At 43.0% G+C, this 21,486-nt stretch overlaps 2 protein-coding genes and 1 pseudogene across 4 annotated transcripts in view; all 3 read right to left on the reverse strand.

The window, feature by feature from the left end:
- ddx47 (DEAD (Asp-Glu-Ala-Asp) box polypeptide 47) overlaps positions 1-21,486 on the reverse strand; it is a 262,281-nt gene that overhangs the window by 187,241 nt on the left and 53,554 nt on the right. The gene's annotated exons all lie outside the window — the stretch shown is intronic.
- LOC311506436 (serotonin N-acetyltransferase-like) lies at positions 1,545-3,589 on the reverse strand (annotated as a pseudogene). The gene is made up of 4 exons (XR_014699899.1): positions 3,530-3,589; positions 2,826-3,108; positions 2,331-2,485; positions 1,545-2,236 (listed from the first exon to the last, which is right to left on the reverse strand). The product of XR_014699899.1 is annotated as a serotonin N-acetyltransferase-like (transcript).
- The window catches only part of LOC311506281 (myosin-10), a 62,943-nt gene continuing 46,535 nt past the window's right edge, over positions 5,079-21,486 (reverse strand). For both annotated transcript variants that reach the window (XM_084570179.1, XM_084570180.1), the window contains 27 exons: positions 20,404-20,518; positions 17,875-18,068; positions 17,621-17,742; positions 16,972-17,041; positions 16,733-16,893; positions 16,550-16,658; positions 16,216-16,347; positions 15,929-16,135; positions 15,687-15,824; positions 15,473-15,596; positions 15,223-15,394; positions 13,344-13,556; positions 13,114-13,258; positions 12,830-13,036; positions 11,378-11,482; positions 11,134-11,286; positions 10,807-11,055; positions 10,321-10,533; positions 10,021-10,233; positions 9,760-9,921; positions 9,554-9,682; positions 9,392-9,480; positions 8,915-9,038; positions 8,047-8,255; positions 7,862-7,970; positions 7,598-7,770; positions 5,079-6,478 (listed from right to left, as the gene is read on the reverse strand). In XM_084570179.1, the coding sequence (XP_084426305.1) occupies positions 6,322-6,478; positions 7,598-7,770; positions 7,862-7,970; positions 8,047-8,255; positions 8,915-9,038; positions 9,392-9,480; positions 9,554-9,682; positions 9,760-9,921; positions 10,021-10,233; positions 10,321-10,533; positions 10,807-11,055; positions 11,134-11,286; positions 11,378-11,482; positions 12,830-13,036; positions 13,114-13,258; positions 13,344-13,556; positions 15,223-15,394; positions 15,473-15,596; positions 15,687-15,824; positions 15,929-16,135; positions 16,216-16,347; positions 16,550-16,658; positions 16,733-16,893; positions 16,972-17,041; positions 17,621-17,742; positions 17,875-18,068; positions 20,404-20,518 (4,194 nt within the window). In that variant the 3' untranslated portion in view covers positions 5,079-6,321. The remainder of the gene's footprint in view (positions 6,479-7,597; positions 7,771-7,861; positions 7,971-8,046; positions 8,256-8,914; positions 9,039-9,391; positions 9,481-9,553; positions 9,683-9,759; positions 9,922-10,020; positions 10,234-10,320; positions 10,534-10,806; positions 11,056-11,133; positions 11,287-11,377; positions 11,483-12,829; positions 13,037-13,113; positions 13,259-13,343; positions 13,557-15,222; positions 15,395-15,472; positions 15,597-15,686; positions 15,825-15,928; positions 16,136-16,215; positions 16,348-16,549; positions 16,659-16,732; positions 16,894-16,971; positions 17,042-17,620; positions 17,743-17,874; positions 18,069-20,403; positions 20,519-21,486) is intronic.

The raw sequence follows: 21,486 nt of genomic DNA on the forward strand, positions 1-21,486 counted from the left end.
TTGTCGTTGTTTGCTTTTTCTGAATATCACAGAGAGGTTATGATCAAATGTCAACTCTGTTATCCTACTCTGACAGTGGATGTTTGGTTTCTATACTTCATGATTCCTCTGTGGTGGGAACTCTGGTCTGTGTGGTCCTATTTGTAAAAATACAGCGAATCAAAAAACAATGATGCACAGCTTTTGTGCTACTTCAAGTTCAGGGTAGTTTAAGCCGCTCTATGAAAAATACTGATCTACAATGACAACTCTGACAACTTTATTAGAAATATTAACCAAAAATTATGACTCTTTCAGCATCTTTAATTTCTAATGCATCAAATGGTTTCTCTATCTTATCGTATCGTATCGTATCGTATCGTTTCATTTTTTATCATATCGTATCCTGAACAAATCGTGAGTTCAGGGTACTTAAATCCACTCCGGAGTACTAAATCAGCTTTATGAAAAATACCAACCTAAAATGCTGACTGTTTCTGCACCTTTAATTTCTAATGCATCAAACTGTTTCTCTATCGTATCGTTTTGTATCATATCATTTCGTTTTGTATCGTATTTTATCATATCATTTCATATCGTATCGTATCGTATCGTATCGTATCGTATCGTATCATATATGATTCCGTACCATATCATATCACATTGTGAGTTCAGGGTACTTAAATCCGCTCCATGAAAAATACTGATCTACAATGACAACTCTTTCTGCACCTTTAATTTCGAATGCACAAAAAGATTCGTATCTATCGCATCGCAAGTTCCGGATTATGAGAATTAAATCAGCTTTATGAAAAATACTAACCTAAAATGATGACTATTTCTGCACCTTTCGTTTCCAATGCATCCAATGATTTCTCTATCGTATCGTATCGTATTGTATGTTGAGGGTCGCGAGAATTAATTCAGCTCTGTGAAAAATACCAATCTATAATGGCTTCTCTTTCTGCACCTTTAATCTCTAATGCATAAAATGGTTTCTACACAGACTTGCGGATTTTGTGTCGGAGAACCAACGGGTACTATTGTGGCATTATTGCTCGTTGTGTGCTGATGCTAAACAGGAGTTCAGGGTCATTTCATGAGGTGAGCACTAAGTGCAAAGTTTGTCCTTCAGAAGAGCTGGAGCTGCTCGCCCTGGCCCGTTAGTGGATTAGACATGAGTCGGTGACTGTGTCATGGATTAAAGCTCCATTCAAAAGCAGGCGGCCTCCCACTGGTTGACCTGTGTTGTCAGAGACAGACCGGGAGACAACTGAAGATGACGGAAGGCTCTGCGTAAAAATACTCATAATGTATGGAGACTTTGATTCATTTTATGGCAAAAACATTTTTTTGAAGCATTAATTTTCCATCTTAAGAAACAGTATAAAACATTTTATTTAAATTGCGACACACACAAACTTAAAAAAAAAAAAAAAAAACATTACAGTGGCTTCCCAAACTGAAACAGCTGACCCAGCTAACCAGAATCTGCATAGTGGTTAGGGTTAGGGTTAGTGAGATCGTGGGACCTGCAGGCTAACTGATGAGTGGATCCTCTTCTAAATCCCCCGATGTTTACATTAGCTAAAGCCCCCTAATAGAGCGGGAGGAGCAAGAGGATCTGTTACTGAGCGGCTAAAGCCTGGTCACTGACGTCAGTCCATAGTTGTGGGAAGCCCAGAAAGGTGTTAAGCAGGAGACAGCTTACTGTACAACCACAAATCCAAATGTCTACCATAAGCAACATGTAACTCCAGTTAGAGTTCACTACTTGACTACATCTACATCACAGACAGCGTGGTGCAATCTTGGTTTATTATACAACACTGATAGATTTGTTTCCTTTCAGAGACGACCTGTGCAGGTGTCTAATCTCATCAGCATGTCATACATCAACGTGTTCATCAGTCTTTGTCAGAGGCAGAGTCAAGGGATGCTGAGGGAAGCGGATTGCTTCACTGTTGCGCCGCATGTACGCGTGGCCGCTGATGGGGTACCACATCTCGGTGAAGGTCAGGTTGGCCACGGTGATGGCGCAGCGCCCCAGCACCTTGAAGCCCGACTTGCGGTAGAAGGGGATGAGGAAGTCCTCGCACATCAGCACCGCCCGGCGCACGTTTGGCAGGCAGCGGAGGTACTGCAGGTAGCGCCACATCAGGATGGGCCCTTTGCCCTGCTGCCTGAAGGTGCGATGGACAGCCAGGATGTGGATGTGGACGGTGGAGCCGCAGGGCTTGTGGAGAGTCAGGGCATCCTGGGGGGACGGGGGTTTAGAAATCAGAAATTACAATCGTGCGTTGAGTTTAAATGGTGAATTGGGAAAGGTGGAGCTGCGCGGGGAGTCTTACTGTGGTGAGTCTGTCCTGGTCCCACAGGGAGCCGATGATAAAAGCCACCAGCCGGCCCTCCTCAAACCAGCCCATGGACAGCTCTGGACACAGTGTGAGGAAGTGACGCACCTCGTCCAGGTGGAGGGGACACTCACCTGACACCGAGATAAATGCTAAGAGAGAGAGAGGGGGGGGGGGGGGGGGGGAGAGAGAGAGAGATTGGTTCGTGCGGAGAGAGAGAGGGGGGGGGGGGGGGGGGGAGAGAGAGAGAGATTGGTTCGTGCGCAATAATCGTTTGGCACTACTTTTACGCACGCACTTAAGGCGGCTCAAATCTCTCAAAAACGTAACACTGATTATTGAGAATACACATTTAAAAGGTAAATTAAAGGAAAGTGGTTAAATTAAACAGAAAAACGTCGATGTATTGATGCTACGAACAGTTTTATTCAAATAACTTTACGCTCATTTTCAGTCAGATGTGATTTCTGAAGAAGAAGAAGGCTCGCTTACCCTCTCTCTCGATTTCAAAGACGCTTATGGCATCCTGGGTGTTGAGCGGCCGGACTTCGCTGGCGGGGAGCGTGTGTCTCCGCTGGATGCCAGGCGAAACTGAAGGTGACGGCTGCATTGGTTTGATGAAAGGCTGCGCGCCCACAACGGACATCATACGACTGTGCGCCTTTCTCCAGCTGCAAAACTTCTTCTCTTGTCTTCTTCTTCTTCTTCTTCTTCTTCTTCTTCTTCTTCTTCTTTTTCTTCTCTCCCGCTCAGCAGGATCACCTCTGCCGAGGACCTGCGGAGAGAACAGGACGTGTTCACGTCCGTATTTATAGGAAAAGCTCTGCCGCCTGTGATTCACCAGCTGATTTGCATTTGAATATTCGATGTCAGGGAACGAGTGGAGGTCAAACGAATGTGTTGGAGGGGAATGTGCGGAACCCTGCAATTAACCGAGCCCATTACTGGCTTTCATTCGGTCTTTGTCCGTAAACGCAGCAGACTGATTCGGGTTTACGCACACGCTGATCAGGAGAAGCGCAGCTGCAGGTGACAAAAGTTTTGGTTCTGAGCCTTTAAACGTCTCACTAGTGACTGATCAGTGTAATATATGTTTAATAAGTGCCAAAGATTTCTGCTCTAACTCTTTCCAGTAAAAATAACAATAAAATAAACCTCTGCGTCTGTTCTCTATTTCCAAACAAAGTTCCACTTACCGGAGGGTGTCGAGGTGTTTGTCAGGGAAGGTTTGTGGACTGACTGCTTGACCAGCTCATCCGCGTCTGCTTCATTATGGAGTGATTATTACTATGAGTCACATGATGAAGGATTACAGAAGTTGTTTCCACAACTCGGCGCATTAGATCCGTTATCTCCTACTCTAACAGAGCACAACACGTTCGCTGCGCGGCGCGTTCAGGAGAAAGTGATTGGTCACATTTGCTGGAAATGTTTCGGGTCTTCGTTTCATTGTGTTGAACTTTTTTTCTCCTCAGTTGCTGCGGCAACGCTGCAGATCACGTGAAGCCAAAAAGCTAGAAATCGAAATATTTTTGTCAGACTTATCCCCATTATAAACACATTATCATTGGCTAAAATGTATGGAGGAACAGAAGTGCCCCCAAAAAATAAAAAAATAATGAGCTACTCAATTAATAAATTAATATCACAGGGAAAACACCAGTGTATGGGGGACCAGAACTGCCAGAATAAAATAAAAATAAAATAATTACTTTAATAGAATTAATTAATTTCTAAAATATTAAGTAAATGTATATATTTATATAGTGGATTTATTTACATATATTTTTGATATGATATGTATTTGTTAAAACGTATTCTTGTAAATATTGTGTATATAAATTTTTTTGTTTTTCTATTTTTTTTTTGTTTAGTTTAGTTTTTTGGTGTTATATTTTATGTATAGTGTCGAGTGCCTGTACATTGCTGCTGCAACTGTGAAATTTCCCAGTTTGGGATTAAAAAAGCATTTATCTATCTATCGATGATAAAAAATTTTACTTTATAATGACAGCACTTCTGAATAACTAAATGCACCAACAATCACATTAAAAATAAATATTGGCATTATTATCAGTATTTAGAATTTATAGAATTTGACACTTTTTGATGTATTTATTTAATATTTTCTGTGATAAAATTTTTACTTTATAATGGTGGCACTTCTGAATAGATTTTTTTAAATAAATGCGAAAGCAAATCAAAGCAGAAATATATACCTGTGTCAAATTCTATAAATTCTAAATAATGATGCCTATATTTCTTTTAAGGTGATTTTTGGTGCATTCAGTGACATATTCTTCTTTTATTTTTTATTTTAGAAGTTCAGCTTTTCCGTATGCAGTAAGTAGACTAAAGTCACCTATTTCAAAAAATATTATGGTAGTTTAAGTGATTCCCACTGACAGTTACACAAATGCGTGCTCAATATTTTCTTGATTTGTCTGTGTATTTTCTTGAAATGTGCAATAACTTTATCTGGTATTTGAATTAAGTCACCAGAAAATAATAAGAGAAGAATTCATCCTGAGGTGGAATTGCTAATAAAAAAACAGATATCTGAGAGTTGGGTCTGATATATTGTCTTTTACAAGCTGATTATATATTTTTTTAAATCTAATATTAGTATTTTAAGTAAACAGATGCCAAATAAATGTGAATGCATTGATGTTTTATGGTGTAGTGGAACAAGAGGCTCAAATTTGAGCTTAAACGCAGTACTCGAGTAAAGATACCCACTGGGTTCCATAGACTTTAATGCATTTTATACTCCTAGTGACTCATAAACTGTACATGTCATGACAATGAGCATAGGTACAGTGATTCAATGTGCAATACTGAGCATTTTGTAATATGAATGGAGTCTGTATTGCATACAATAGCAGAGATATAAATACAGTTGCTGTCTATTGGATCGTTTTTAAATCTCAATAACTCAAAAAGTACAAAAGTTATCAATAAGAAAAGTCATAGCACCCATCTACAAAGAATCCCACACGGTTTACACATCAATCATCATGGCGACATGAAAGCTGGAGGAAGACAGTCAGGTTCCCACTAATATTTCATTACATATGCAAAATGTGTTTTTTTTTCTTCTTTTTTTTTTTATGAAAATACCTTCATGGAATTACGCATGGTTCAGTATATGAACAATATATGTGGCGTAAATGTGTGTTGAGTGAGCAAGGAAAAGGCACAGAAGAAGAGGAAGAAGAAGAAGAAGTAAGCGAGAGAAGATTAGTGCGTCTGCACACTAGATAGTTACAAGTCGACACTGACCTACCGTCAAACATTTGAGAAACCGATACTGGTGGAAAAAGAGCTGAGGCAACGAGGCAGCGTACAGTCACGTTTCTATATTCATATGCAAGCAACAATCCTGGAACAGGACCCATAAGATGCTATTCAGTTACAGTTCAACTAAAATATCTAAGACATACAGAATCTTGTAGATTGATGAAAAAAATAAAGTCAGAAGCATTTTATTATTATTATTATTATTATTATTATTATTATTATTACCACGATCTATTCCTTTCAAATATTGCAATAGTGCTGCTGATTTGGAAGCATTTTAAACAGCTAAATACTGGTCCAGCAGAAGATAATTATCACCCAGACACAATCACTGAACAGAAAAGGGCTTCTGATTGTTTTTTTTGTTTTTACTAACATGTGCAGGGACTCAGCTGTGTTGCTTTTATGCAGCTCAACTCAGAGGCTAAGGCAGCGTTGTGCTTCTTACGCACTTCAACGGTGCCGTCAAGGAAGCACTGGGGGTCAAACTGCTGGTGTCTGTTAAGGGTTGAGGGGTGAAAAGAAAGCTCAGGAAGACGGTGCTTCCTGCTGAGATCATGCTGCGTTGGGCTTTCTATGGATATTAGTTTAGTGCCGAGGTGGAGCAGGAAGAGGGTCACGGTTTGAGCCGTCTGTTGGGGCTGAGGGATTTCCAGGTTGGAAAGCGAAGGTTAAGGCTTCTCATCTTCTACTCTGGCTGAGGCGCAGGTGTCTCGTTGGCGTTGTTGTCGGTGATCTTGTTTTCCAGCTCATCATCAGACAGGAGGTCCAGGGACGACGTTCCCTCTACCGGCAACGCACGTCTGCCCGAGCGACTGGAGGAGAAGCTGATGGGACCGCCACGCCTGCAGATGGAGAGCAGCGGGGAGGGGGTCAACGAGAGGGTATTAACATATGGAAACACATGTCCAGCAGCGTGATTAAAAATATATTCTCTTAGAGATTATGATGGGAAACCTTCTCAAAATGATAAATGAGCATTTAAAAATAATGAGAAACTGTGATGTGAAACTGTGTTATGTGATGCAAGATATTATGTCATTATTAAGTCTTTATTTTGAGACATACTAAGTCAGAGTTTTGAGATATTTTTAGATATTTAGTTATTATTTTGAGATAGATGGAGATTCTAAGTCATTATCTCGGGATTCTAAGTCATTAATTTGTGATAGTTGCAGAGTCTAAATCATTATTTTGTGAATTTAAGTCATTATTTTGAGATTATTGGAGATTCTAAGTCAATATCTCTAGATTCTAAGTCATTATTTTGAGATAATTGGAGATACTAAGTCATTATCTCAAGATTCTAAGTAATTATTTTGAGATAATTGGAGATACTAAGTCATTATCGCAAGATTCTAAGTCATTATTTTGAGATTCTAAGTCATTATTTTGAGATAATCGGAGATACTAAGTCATTATTTTGAGATTCTAAGTCATTATTATGCAATAGTTGGAAATTCTAAATCATTATTTTGTGATTATAAGTCATTATTTGAAAAACCAAGCATTTATTTTGAGATATATTGATACACTAAGTCAGAATGTTGACATATTTTTAGATATTTAGTCATTATTTTTGAGATAATTGCAGATACTAAGTCATTATCTCGAGATTCTAAGTCATTATTTGAAAAACCAAGAATTTATTCTAGATATATTGACAGAATTTCAAGATATTTTTAGATGTTTATTCATTATTTCGAGATAGTTGTAAGTCATTATCTCTAGATTCTAAGTCATTATCTTGAGATTCTGAGTAATTATTTCGAGATGATTTATTATTCAAAGATGTCAAGATGTCTATTGCTGAATTTTCCACCTAACTGAATATTAAACTGAGACAGAAGTAACCACTAAGTGGACATAGCTTTCTTAAAACAAAAACCATCTTAAATGTCATAAACTAAAATGTGTAATGTGTAATTGTGTGACAGTAGGAGCTTAAGCCCTCTGCTCTGTACCTGAGGCGGTTCTTGAGTGTGTGGACCTCCCGGCTCAGACCCTCACTGGCCTCGGTGGCATCGTCCAGCTCTCTCTGCAGTTTCCTGCGGGAGGCGTTGGCCCTCGTCGCCTCCTCCTCGGCCTCCTCCAGCTGACGCTTCAGCTGCTTCATACGAGAGTTGGCTTTTTCCACCTTCACGCATGGGATGAAAAAGCAGTTGTTAGAGTGGTTAACAGCAACAAAGCGGTTGATTTGAGCATCCCTTCTGAATTTACGGACGTACCTGTTCTTTGAACTGGTCGGCATGGCGACGCTCATCCTCCACCTGCATGCAGATTTCTTTGAGCTTCTTCTCGGTCCTTCTCACGATCTTATTGGCCGTCGCTCGCTCCCTTCAGTGAAGAAAAAGGCAAAGGTTATAAACGTCTCACAGTATAAACTGATCTATTAGTGGGGAGCAGCTCCTACTTGGCCTCCTGCTCCAGCTGCTCCTCCAGCTGTGCTATCTTGGCCTCCAGGGCGGTGATGGAGGCCTTGAACCTGCTCTTCACGGAGCCCTCCAGCTCGCCCAGCTTGGCCCTCAGCTCCTTGTTCTGACGCTCCAGCTGCTGCCGAGCATTTTCGCTCTTTTGGCCTGTGCTGCGCTCCGCACTCAACTCCGTGGTCAGGGTGTCCACCTAAAAGAGACGGACAGATTCAAAGGGTGGATGATGGGAGGTGGAGTGAAGGGGGGTTTTCAATAAAAGTAACTGCTATTCCTAACTTGGCCACTAGGGGTCGTGCTGTTTTACTAAGAGCTGCTGACATAACACGACACTGAAACCAAGAACTAAACAGTAGATGGCAGAAACGAGCAGAAATTGCACTTTTTCTCCCGGTTGTTCATAAAATGTTTTGTAAAAGAATAGAAACATATTCTTTTCACTAAAACATTGGTAAACTGTGTTTTCTTTATTGCAAAGACCAAAAACACAGCCATGTGGAGAGAAAAAGAGGCAGAACACCTTGTCATAGACTGTCGGCAAGCAAGCTAACACGTCACAGCTGTCGATATGATTTGTAAAAAGTCAAAAAGAAAATTTAAAAACTGCACTTTGACTGCACTTTACAGTCCAAAATCCCCAAGTAATCTTGTTACCAGACTATTATTACCACAGAATAAGAAGAAAAACTAAATTATTAGCCAACGTTAACATCTTTAGTTACTCATTAAGTCATTTATTGTTGATTTAAAAGTGTTAATCAACTGTGCAGAAGCGGTGCCCCCGAACTAAAATGAGTTTGACACCCCTTCCGTGTATGAATCAGCGCTACTCTCGACAAACACCCCCCCTACCTGCATGGTTGTCTTCCTGAAGCGGTCGTTGAGCAGCTCCATGTTGCCCTGCTCCTCCTCCAGCTCCTCCTCCAGCTGGGCGATACGAGCCTCCAGCCTCCTCTTCTCATCCATCAGAGCAGACCTGACACAAAGAAAAATATCAGAGATACATAAATAAAGCCGCTGCAGGTCATTGAAGCAAATGGCGTCAAAAGATCTCTTCTCGTTTGGGATCTAAGGTGCTTGGATTGATATCTGGATAATATCACTTCCTGTCAAGTTTACACTATTGTTTTAGACATTGTAGAAATAACTAGACGCTTATCTTGATTATACGCATTACATATTAACCCTTGACTGTAGTTTTGCTCCCTTTTCAATCATAATTTCCACCTTTTTCTCTTTAGATCCAACAATTTTTAGTACTACTGTCATTAGTAATGACAGTACCAAGGTTACTAAGGTTACTAAGGTTGACAGGTAAGGTTCACTCACTTTCCAGAGGTGCTGTTGGAGATTTCATCCTGCAGCTCATCCCGTTCCTGCTCCGCGTGGCGCCGACCTCTTTCAGATGCTGCCAGATCCTGCAGAGAGAAAAACGTTTTATCAGAGCGTCCCGTCGTTCAGCTATCAGACACACCAGACACGAGTCCTGACCTCGTGCAGCTGAACGATCTCAGCCTCCAGACTCTTGAGCTTCTTCTCGTTTTCCTTCGACAGGGCGAAGATGTCGTCTCTGGAAGCTCGGGCGTCTTCCAGCTCCCTCTGGTAGTCTTTCATCTGGGCCTGAAGCGAACGGCGTGATGTTAGGGATGGAGAACAGCGTGCAAAGCTTTAAATGATCCGAACTCTCGGGTCTGTACCTGTAGCTTGCGCAGCTGTTTGATGGCTTCGTCTCGGGCCTTGTTGGCTCCTTCTATGTGTCCCTCTATGTCCTTCAAGTCCATCTCCAGCTTCTTTTTCGCAGCCACAGCCAAACCCCTCTGCTTCCTCTCGTCCTCCAACTCTGCCTCCATTTCTCGCACCTGGGAGGAGGACACATTACGCGGCATTAGTGCGGAAACGGTAGAAAAAAAGGTGCCGACTTCCGGGATTAAAATGAGCGTTGAGTTTAATTTTTTCACCTGTTTGACGAGCGCTCTCTTCTTCTCGTCGTTCTGGTCGTCCCGGCCCTGGAGGTCTCTCTCGTACTGCGCCTTCATGGCCTGCATGTTGACCTCCAGACGCAGCTTGGCGTCCTCTGTGGCCTGCAGCTCGTCCTCCAGCTCCTCCAGCTGAGTCTTCATCTCCTCCAGCTGCTGCTCCAGAGTGCGCTTGGACTTCTCCAGCTCGTGGACCTGAACAGATTCGTGAGAAGAAGAAGAGTAAGAAGAGAGGAATAAAAGAACGGGAATGGGGGAACAGGGGATTGCGCAGACACCCACGTTCTTGCCCACGTCGTCCTTTGAGCTCATCAGATCTTCCATTTCAGCTCGGAGCTGCTTGTTCACCCTCTCCAGCTCCTCTTTGGCCTCCAGGGCCTCGTCCAGAGCTCTGGTCATGGACAAGGCTTTGGTCTCCTTCTCTCTGGCCTCGGCCTCTGCTCGGTCGCGCTCCTCTGCGTAACGAGCTGAGATGCTCTTCTCCTCAGCCAGCATCTACGGAGGAGATTGGTAGTTTAGGGACATGGTGACTCCTAAAAAGTTTAAAAGCCATCCTCCTTCTGCCTCCTACAAACCATCTACTCTCATATTTGCATTGCAGCGATTTCAGTGAAAGTAACCATCTCGTCCATGCTTACAGAATGATTTGCACAAGTATAAAGTGCAGGCTATCATAGGCTACAGCATAGGCTCTCCATTGATCTGTTGCAGGAGTATAAATTGCACTTTTCCCTAAAGATATCCACCTACGATTAACTGCGTTCTCACCTGGTCAAACTTCTTCTGCTTCTTCTCCAGGCTGGACACAATCTGTCTCTGGTGATCCAAGTCCACGGTCAGATCGTCCAGTTCCTGCTGCAGACGCGTCTTCGTCTTCTCCATCTTTTCAAAGGCGATGGTCTTCTCCTCCAGGCGCTGGTTGGACAGCTCCAGGTCCTTCTGCAGCTTCTTCTTCGCCTCCTCCAGGCCTTCAATCGTTCCCACATCGTCTTCAAGCTTCTTCTTGCTCTCCGAGAGCTACGAACACCAAATCCAAGTCAGAACAAAACCAGAACAAAGATCTGATTGTTTCCTATACACCTGAGATGTCTTTACCTGAGCCTGCAGAGTCAACAACTGCTTGTCCAGATTCTTGCGAGCCTCCTCGTCCTCCTCCTGCTGCTCCTGCAGAGCGTTTTTCTCCTCCTCCAGCTGGCGAATGCGACTGCTGAGGTTCAGTTTCTGACGGGTCTCCTCCTGGAGCAACTCCTACACGAAAATGAATTACGGTCCCAGTCAGTTATGAACAGAGCATTCCTTAACACCGTCGATTTATACTGATAGAAATACGTCTCGTCACCTGTGTGTCTTGGAGCTGACTCTCTAGTCCAGCGACGTCTTTGGCCGTCTTGATCCCCTTCCTCTCAGCGTCTTCCAGCAGGGCGGACACGTTGTCCAACTCAGTCTGTACAAAGAGGTTAGAACCAGGAAATCAAAAAGTCTGAAACATTTGAATACATGCAGGCAACTAATGATCTGAAGAATTTATTATTTAAAAATCGTTGTTTCAGCGTGAATTCATATCAACAGAATGGAACTTTTGACCCAGGGGTCTTTTGGTTCATATTTTAGTCAACCTAAAATGTAAAGGAACAGTTAAGAAAAATATGGAGTTTATTTTTCCTCTGTGTTTCTATCTAGAACCAAAAAAAGATTCACTTTATTTAAAATTTTATTTTTCTGTGACGAGTTAAAACTAATATCTAATGTTAAAAACTATTACAAAATGTTTTATTTATGATTTATGAAATTTTATTTGAATATCGGACATTCAAAATGCATGATATGTTCGTACAGGCTGACTGTCTTTAAACATGTGCGTCATTGGACTGGATAAGGGGCTGTTTGCTGTATGATCTCAGGACGTTGACCGCAGCCTCCGTCCTGGTCAGAAAGCTAATTATGAAGTCAAATAAGTCTCATCTAAGTACTTTAAAAGTTGCTGTTTTGCGCCACATGGAGTTATTGCCCTCAAACATTTTACTGACACTATATATGATATTTGACGTGGCAACAGCTGGAGAAGACAGACGAGGGTGGAGGCTTTTCATCAATGGCCTATGTTCCGAAAGGATTACAAAGGCCTAAGTCAAGTAAGTCAAGATATATGATATTTAAATAGTGGACAGTAGAATGCAAACTAAGATAGCCCAAATACAAAATAATTCAGTAAAACCAATCCAGTTGCAAGCCTGCAATTTATTGTTTAAGATTAGAAATGTCATTTTGCTTAAAACAAATGTGCTTCACCTCATTATGTTTGTACTTGAATTACCACAACAGTAGTCAATGAGTGCTGTCCTCTCTAACGCACCGGAAGACACGTTAGCCGTTGTGCTGCTTTTGACCGCCTGTGTCTATTGCACTTTGTCTTGGACTAATAAGCATTTTTGTCTGAAGATGATGACTAAATCAGATTTAACTCTGTATCCTGGGACTGATAGGCGGTTTATACTTCTACGTTAAGTTGATGCAGAGCTGAAGTGCACCTCCCCAGAAATGTAACTACGCACCACGGTGACGCTGACCGCGAGAGTTGTGATTGGTCCGCTTGGTACCAAAAATTTCAGCTAAAGTTTCAGTTGGTATTGTTGAAAGTGAAGCAGGAAGTAGAAAGCGCCGACTAGTGTTGTTGTAACAGAGCGAACCAGACTGACGAGCACACAAGTACAAATGACTCACACTGGCGTAGGCTACGTACGTCTATGTCCCTCAGAGGTATAAACTCAACACTTGACTCCTCTTTCCTCACCTGCAGCTTGTGCGAGCGTTCGGCCAGCTCTCCCTTCGCCCTCTCTCCCTCGGCGACCCTGGCCATGAACTCCTGTAGCTGGGCCTCCAGCTTCTTCCTCTTGTGCTCGGACTCTGTCTTCGCCTGCTGAAGGCTCTTCACCTCGCTGGCCAGCTCCTTGTTGGCGCTCTCCTGGCTCTGCTTGGTCTTCTCCAGGTTGGCCTTGAACTGGACATAAGGGACATTAGTGTAAATGGAAGTTAAAGCATGATAGCCTGATATTGTTTCTGATTGTCGTTGTTTACCCTCTTGGCCTGTTCCAGCTGTTCAGACAGGTCCTCCAGGGTGGTGCTGTGCCTCTGTCGCATCTCCTGAATCTGAGCCTCGTGGTTTTTAGTCTCCTCCTCAATGGCTTTCTTCAGCTCCGCGACCTCCTGTTCGCGCTTGGTCCTGCAGAGAACAATTAAAGAGATTTTACAAGAAAAAAAAAAAAGCTCCAACCGTCTACTAAAAGTATTTTTAAAACGGCGCTCACCTTAGCTCCTGCTGGGCCGCTGTCGTATCGAGGGTGTCCTCCAGTTCGGTCTTGAGCGCCTCGAGCTCTTCACTCAGGTCCCTCTTGAGTTTCTCGGCCTTGTTCCTGGCCTGTTTCTCCGACTCGAGGTCTTCCTGCAGCTCGGACAGCTGGGCCTGCAGCTCCCTGACCTGCTTCAGAGCATTGTTCTTCTGGCTCACCTCTTCTTCACCCCTGGTAAACAACAAAGAACAATTTAAGGAAAGTATTGTTTGTATCATGATTAATATATGCTGTATCAAGATGCATATATCCTCCTCCTCTCCTCCCTTCTCTTCGTCCCACATCCCCCTTTCACGTGTCTCTCTACCCGGCCGGTCTCAAGCACATGGGTCCCTCCCATATGAGCTGCTCAAGGTTTCTTCCTGCACCTTAGTGCCTGATTTGCTTTAGGTTTTAGGCGTTTTTTGGCATCCAAACCGAGGACAGGGCAACTTAATGTAGTGAGGCAATAAAGTCGGACGGTTCACGCCTCCGCGCCGTCCATTCATTTCTGTTAATGGACACCTCATCGGGCATTATCCCTCATGAAGAGTATTATGGAAGTGCAATACCTTCCCCACAGTGTTATTACTAGTCTTATGTGTCTCTGTCTAAAATAATTTATATACCATATTACAGTGTCTCAAATCAGGTTTAAAATAAGTAAATAGTCTGTGAATGTTCTCAGTCATCCAGGTCATGGTATATTGAAAAAGCGTTTAAAAAATGCAACTGGCTTGTCTTCTCAAAAACTCTACAAGTCCAGTTGCATTTTGTATAAATAGGGAATTAATGTTAAAAATATGCACAAACTAGTAAGAATTTGAAATAACAATAATAGAAACACTTTTTTATTTATTTTTGGTGCAAAATAAAAAATAACCTGCATAATTAAAACAAACTTAACATAGTTAACATTGTTCCTGTGGTTAAAGCAGATCCATTCATCTTAGTTTGCAAGAATCTACGGGTTTGATCTTTTTTCTCCATCAATCGTGGTTTTAAACATATTGATATTTCCTCAGTTTTCAGAACCTTGAAGCTCCTGAAACATTAACTACCGATCCTTATTCACATGGCCTACCATTTAGTCAGGTGGTTGAGCAGTAGCGGCAGTTTTATCAATAATCAGCTGCTAATAAAGATATCTGATATCTTCCACCCCTTATCGCAGCTTTTATGTATGCTATGTATGTATATCTATCTATCTGTCAAAGGCAGTATATGATAACTTACCATCCACCTGAAAAAGTCACCAAATGAACAATGAACTCTTCAATGAACGCTTTCCAAAAAAAACCAAAAACTTTTGAGGTTGTGAATACCACAAGAAGGGGTCGCTCATATGGATCCTTAACTATTATTTATACACACTTTACGCAAATCGCAGCTCTGTTTTTATCCCTGCTTTGAGATTTTTTCATTTATTTAGTTTTACAATGATCTTTGTTTGATTTATTTGTTTATCGTCTCAACCTCCAAACCTTTTATTTGAGCTCATGCAGCTGCATAAAGTCTCCACCGGGTGGCAGCAGAAGCAGAGGCTGTTTTTCCTAAACTGTTGCTTCCTCCGACTGCTGATGGAGAATCAAACAACCCACCCACCAGTCGGACTGTAAACACATTCCAACGCAGTGAGAATCAGCGGATAAATAGTCGATTATCAGCCTAATCATTTTTATTTATTACTGTCCGGCGTCTCGTCAGTCCAGTGAAATGCTCGGTTGGCGAGAACGTATCCTGTAGCAAATGTGGTGACTAAGCAGCACTTATCTCCCTCCATGAGTTGATATCAAACCCCCGTATTTAGCTCATCATGCCGTTATGCAACACTTTGTGGGACTGGTTTCTCTCCTACCTCGACTGCATCGTCTGCTGCTCCTCTTCCTTCTTGCCGAGCTGCACCTTCAGCTCCTCTATCTGGGACTGCAGCTCCGATATCTGGTCCTGGAAGTCGGACGTCTCCCCGTCCAGCTTCCTCTTGGCCTTCTCCAGCTCCTGCCGCGTCTTCTCCTCTTTCTTCAGTCTCTCTAAATAAAAAGACGGATGTTTAACAAACGTCACATCGTACGGTTCTTAGCGATCTGTCTTTCAGGTCACTCCTTTACCCTCCAGGTCGACCATCATCATCTCCTGCTTGTTCTTGACCTTGCCCAGGTTTTTGGCCTTCTCTTCCTCTTCAGCTAACGTGGAGGTCATCTCATTGATTCTGTCCTCAAGCAGCTTCTTCTCCTAAACAGATAAGAAGGATGGACTCGGGTTAGCATGCAGCTAGCCTCTCAAACCTTCTGCAGACTTTCAGAGTCTTTCCCTCTTTCTCACCTTATGGAACTTGGAGTTCTGGTCCTCTAGTAGCAAAATGTCCTCCTCGTACTTCTTTATTTTAGCTTCGGCTGTCACTTTTTCCAGCTGCAGCTTCTGCCTGGCAGCTTCCTCCTCATCCAACTGTTCTTCCAGGTCCTACACACAAGCATTTAATCACAAACACAATGAGCATTTAGGAATACAGATGTAGGTAAATGTCACGCGGCTTTGAAAAGTCCTCCACACTCTCTTGGACACACCTGGATGTGGGACTGCATCTTCTTCTTCTCGTTTTGCATGCCTTGCGACCTCTCCTCTTCCTCCTCCAGCCTGGACTCCAGGTCGTGCAAGATCTCCTCCAGCTCTTGCTTTTTGGAGGCCAGGCGAGCTCTCATCTCCTCAGCCTCCGCAAACAGCTCCGTCTCGGCCTGCAGCTGCTCTGCCAGGATGTTCTTCTCCTCCATCAACTACGCGTGAATAACATCTCAATTATCGTCGAGGCTGGAGCTAGTTCTTCAGAATATTGCAACTTGTGGCCGCAACCAACCTGCTGATGCTTCCTCTCCATCTCCACCAGCTCTCCCTCCACCTTCATCTGCTTCTCCTTCACTTTGACCAGCTCCTCGTCCTTAGCCTGCATCTCCTCCTCCTGCCTGGTCACCTGCAGCAAGGGCTTCACCTGCAGGTGCAAAGGGACAGTTTGAGGAAACACCCTGAGCTCTTGGTGCATGAGGGTCAAGCACCTTTTCACAAGCTGCAACAAATGCTGCAAAGACATTCAATAGCCCCTGTAAAAAGGCTCCTAACCAGCCTTCTGCTCCTAACATGCGTGGACAGGTTAACTTTAGAGGTCAGATGTAGATTGGGAAGCATGTCCACACCTTTGTGAAGAGTCTCCACCATTGCCAGTGACGCAGCTTCAAGTAAGCAGCGCAGTTTCTCTGGAGTACCTTGAGTGCGCTGAGCTGCTGCTGCTTCTTAGCAAAGGCCCTGGAGAGAATAATAACCCAGTGAGACAACAGCGTTTCTCAAATGCAGGCAGCACTGACAGATCTAACCCTTACTTGCGCGCTAAATATCCTCGACAGACAGCCTGGAAGTAAATGATGATGTCGGTGATCTTCAGGTCCCGCTCTTCCTCCAAGTGTGCCAGGACTCCCGCCCTGAAGAAGATCTTACTCTGGCCAATACGGAAGAGGTTGCCATCGAGCTCCAGAGCTTTAATCTGTCAAAGAGAACGAGAACGTTAACACTTGTTTTAGATGCTGTTTGCAATGAGAAGCCTTTCGGTCTGGGTCCTTACCATTCTCTCGCATGCCTGCTTGCCGTCCATAAAGCCCTTGGGAATGGCATTAGGAGTGAGGATCTCATACCTGGACAGAAGTGTGGAGGAGTTAACGGGGAGAGTCAAATTGTACAGGAAAAAAATATATAAAAAGCAAAGATACAGGAAGAAGTAGCCGAGGCCTAACCATGACAGATCATGATCATGACAGGTTCAGCGGCAATTATGACCACCTTCCTAATATTGTGTAGGTCTTCGATGTGCCTCCAAAAACAGTTGTGACTCATCAGAGAATGGACATGGGCCTTTCAAAGGTGTCCTGTGGTGTCTGGCAACAGGATGTTGTTAGTGGGGGGCCTTTGAGGGGAGGGGCCTCTGTGGATCATACCACAGATACTTGATCAGTTTGGGATCTAGTGAATCTGGAGGCCAGGTCAACACCTTGTGATGTTCTTCATGTTTTTTTTTAGTTGTTCCTAAAGCGTTTTTGTGGCTGCTGCCATCAAGGAGTGTCATTGCTATGGGATGGGGTTGCCTGGTCTGGTCTAGGTGGCTGGTACATGTCTAAGTAACGTTCACTTCCGCTGTCAGTGGTTTTAATGATGTGGCTGATCAATGTATATCAAAGTTTTACAGAGCATAGAAACACAACCCCTTAAAATATCACCTCTGTCTGAACTCCTGGAAGATGATGCGGTTGGGGAAGCCCTGTCTGCAGATACGGATACCCTCCAGCACTCCGTTACACCTCAGCTGGTCCAGAACCAGATGGGGGTCTAGTTTTCCAGCCTGGATGAGAAAATGATCAATATTATGATTTCATTTTAGCTGGAATATGATGTATTTGACTTTGGGTTCATGGTTCAGTGCATCAATGACTGCAGAAATCCCTTTAACAGTCCTGGAGAACTGAGATCTCACCCTTTTTTCATGGTTGGGGATGATGCAGCGGACAAAGTTGGGATTGGTGTTCCTCAGCGTGGCCATCAGCTTGGACAGCTGCTCCTTGTACAGCTGCCCCACGGTGCGGAACATGCCCTTCTTGGTCTTGTAGGCGGCGCCGAACGCCGTCTCGTTCATGCCGGCGACCTGGTCCAGGCCCACGATCCGGTCAACTGACGACGAGGAAGACAGGTAATCAACTGAGATACTGGTTTGAGTTGGCTTGAAAACGATTGGGAAATGCTGAAAGGGACGAGGTTTGTTCTTCGAGCATGAGGACAAGACAACAGCTGGTTTGATTTTACAGGCAACATTTTGACAACAGATGGTTTCTCTCAGTGAGCTCATGAATGTTTTAGAAGCAGGATCAAGGGAGAGATGACCTTTTAGATACGAAAAACATACTAAAATAAGGCTCAAACATTAAATCATTAAATCTGAAAGAACCAAAGAAGAAGCAAATCTTATTGACCACTGGTTCTGTGCTCTTATTTCCAGATTTAAATGTCAAATAATGAATTAAGACTCAATCCAACATCCTGCTTTAGCTGTGTCCTGGTGTCCTACTGGAGTTCAGCAGATCTCCGTCGATTAATTTACAATGAATGCAAATTACAAAGAAAACTAAACTCAAATATGATGCTTTCATTATTATTCCAATATGCCGAATGCATTTCTTTCCTCGTTAGACATTATTTAAAGCAGTTTTTACGTCTTAAGTCTTGTTCCTCCCTGCTTGTTCTGCTTGCACATTAGGGCATATATTTTCACTGTTCATCATCGTGTGCAAGAGAAAAAGGTAATTATAGATCATCGAATTGACGCACCTTCATTTATCTTTTATTTTTCATGAGAATAACGACTCACCCTGAACTCATTTATCACAATGAAATGCAAGTTAATGTAACTAAATCAAAAATTTGTCCTTTTATCACCGTCGCACAGATAAATTAAAGCTCATAAAAGATTTAGAAATTTAAAATTCGGAGAAATTAAATGCTCAAATGTCTAATTTAAGCAATTATGAGCACAGCCTTTGTGTATTTTTCTTTAAGGCTGCATCTGGACAACAGTTCTGCAACACTTTGTCTTTTAATATGAATGATTAATGGCACAGAGGTGGATCAGACGTCTGGCATGCAGGTTTCCTTATTGTTTTAGTTCATATAAATGTCAGCACAAACGTAATCAGGAACTTAAATCAATTCCCGATCCGGTGCTGATCCTCAAAATGAGATTGGACGCAGACATTTTATTTCCATCTGCTGTTAGTTCTCCAGCAAATGAAAAACTTTAAACTATCAGAGGAGACAGAGGACATATTTTGTTTTGAACCTAGCTTGATACCAGCCAGCAGCAACAGAAGGAGGAAGGCATCAGGAAGTTTTTAAATGCAACCAGAGCCGAGCCATGCAAAGCCAGAGGGGCAGCGTTTGGACAAGTGTACACGGTGCAGAGGAAGAGGAGGAGAAGCCAGCGGTTACACAGAGCTGAGATGTTACTGTCGTTCACCTGGAGCTTCATGGAGCCCAGACACATTGTCATAGAAAGAGGCTCTCTGAAACGTCTGAATGTCTACAGCAACAGAGAGACATGGACAAGAGGAAGAAGACAGGAGAGTGAGGAAGAGTGAAGTAGAGAGAAGTCGACATGTGAGTAGACACACACTTATACTTATACACTTATACTCCCATCTAATAAGCCGTTAAAAAGAGAGAGAGAGCTGAAGAGTAAATGTCAGGTCATCCACTCAGATACAGAAGTAGTCAAGCTGTGTTATCATATAATGTTAATGGTAGTGTTATTATAGCTGCCTATTAATCTGGAAAGAGATTAGTCCAGAAGGTGTCATTCATTATGAGCAAATACACCGATCAGGCATAACATTATGACCACTTTCCTAATATTGTGTAGGTCTTCCTTATGCCTCCAAAATGGTTGTGACTCATCAGAGAATGGACATGGGCCTTCTGAGGGTGTCTTGTGGTGTCTGGCAACAGGATGTTGTTAGTGGGGGGGCCTTTGAGGGGAGGGGCCTCTGTGGATCATCCCACAGATACTTGACCAGTTTGTGATCTAGTGAATTTGGAGGCCAGGTCAACACCTTGTGCTGTTTTTCATGTTTTTTTAGCTGTTCGTAAACTGTTTTTGTGGTTGCATCCTGCTGGGGATGGCTGCTGCCATCAAGGAGCGTCATTGCTACGGGGTGGGGGTGCCTGGTCTGGTCTAGGTGGGTGCTACATGTCTAAAAAAAACAACTACACGAATGAATGCCAGGTCCAAAAGTTTCCCAGCAGAACACTGAATTGTCGCAAGATGAGGCAAGATGGTCTTCTCCTGTCAGTGGTCATAATGTTGTGGCTGCTCAGAGAGAAGACAGTCTAGGATGTGTTTACCTCACTTCCACCTCATGTTTGTTGATAATAAAATCATCACGTGTCAATACACTTCTGAACAAAAGTGAAGCGAGATTCTGCAACAAGGAGAAAGTAGTTTTGCGCGACTCACCGTCTTTCCAGAGCTCGGCCACAAACTTGTCGGTGGACTGGTGCAGCAGCGTGGCTACGTTGTCGTTCAGGGGATCCATGTTCTTCATAAGCCATTCGTCCGCTTTATAGTCCACCTGCGGAAACACACCGGCGTTAATCCGACCTATTGCATATCCGCGCTGCTTCATCTCCAATGAAAGATAAAGAGAGCAGAGAAGCAACTTTGCTAGATGAGGCCTTGGAAGATCTAACCCTTCACAACCTGACATCACTCTATTTTCTTATCTCTCTCATTTTCCATGCTCTTAAAATCAATCCATCACTACTTTCATCCATCCATGGACGTCCCAAAAGTCATCTGACAACTTCATCTACTTCCCCACCACCGCCTGCGTCTACACTCCAATGGTCCAGTCTCTATCCACCTTTATCCATAAAGATTCAGCTCTATGGCACTATGTTTCTCTTTACCTTGCATTAACCTGTCTCAGAGATATGTAATATTGACTCATTTTCCCGAATAAACAAATACCAAAGCATAATATTTCTGTTTCATCAAAATTGTGAGGGGTACACAAAGAGAAGCCAGTCAAACAACTGAAACAGAAACATTTACGCTCTTTTATTTGTATATTCAGGAAAATGAGCCAATATTACATATCAGCGAGGGGGTGAAACTGATTTTTCTGAGGAGCTCAGAAAAAGAGTTGTTGTTGATCATCAGGCTGGAAGAGATTACAAATGTTTAGTGGACAGATGAAACCAAAGTAGAATAGTTTGGTTTAAATGAGAGGCGTCATATTTGGAGATGAAGCAACACTGCATTCCAGCACCAGAACCTCATCCCGTCCATGAAACATGGGGGTGGTAATAATAATGTCCTTGTTTGGTCCTGTTTTGCTGCATCTGGTTCCAGGATGGCTTGTCATCACTGATGGACCAATGAATTCTGAATTCCACCAGTGAATTGTAAAAGGAAATATCAGGACATCTGTCCATGAGCTGAATCTGAAGAGAAACTGGGTCATGCAACAAGACAACGAGCCCAAGAACACAAGTGGTTCTACAAAAGAACGGTTAAAGAAGAACAAGATGAATGTTT

The sequence above is a fragment of the Chelon labrosus genome, assembly GCF_963514085.1.
Source record: "Chelon labrosus genome assembly, chromosome: 21".
Lineage (NCBI taxonomy): Eukaryota > Metazoa > Chordata > Actinopteri > Mugiliformes > Mugilidae > Chelon > Chelon labrosus.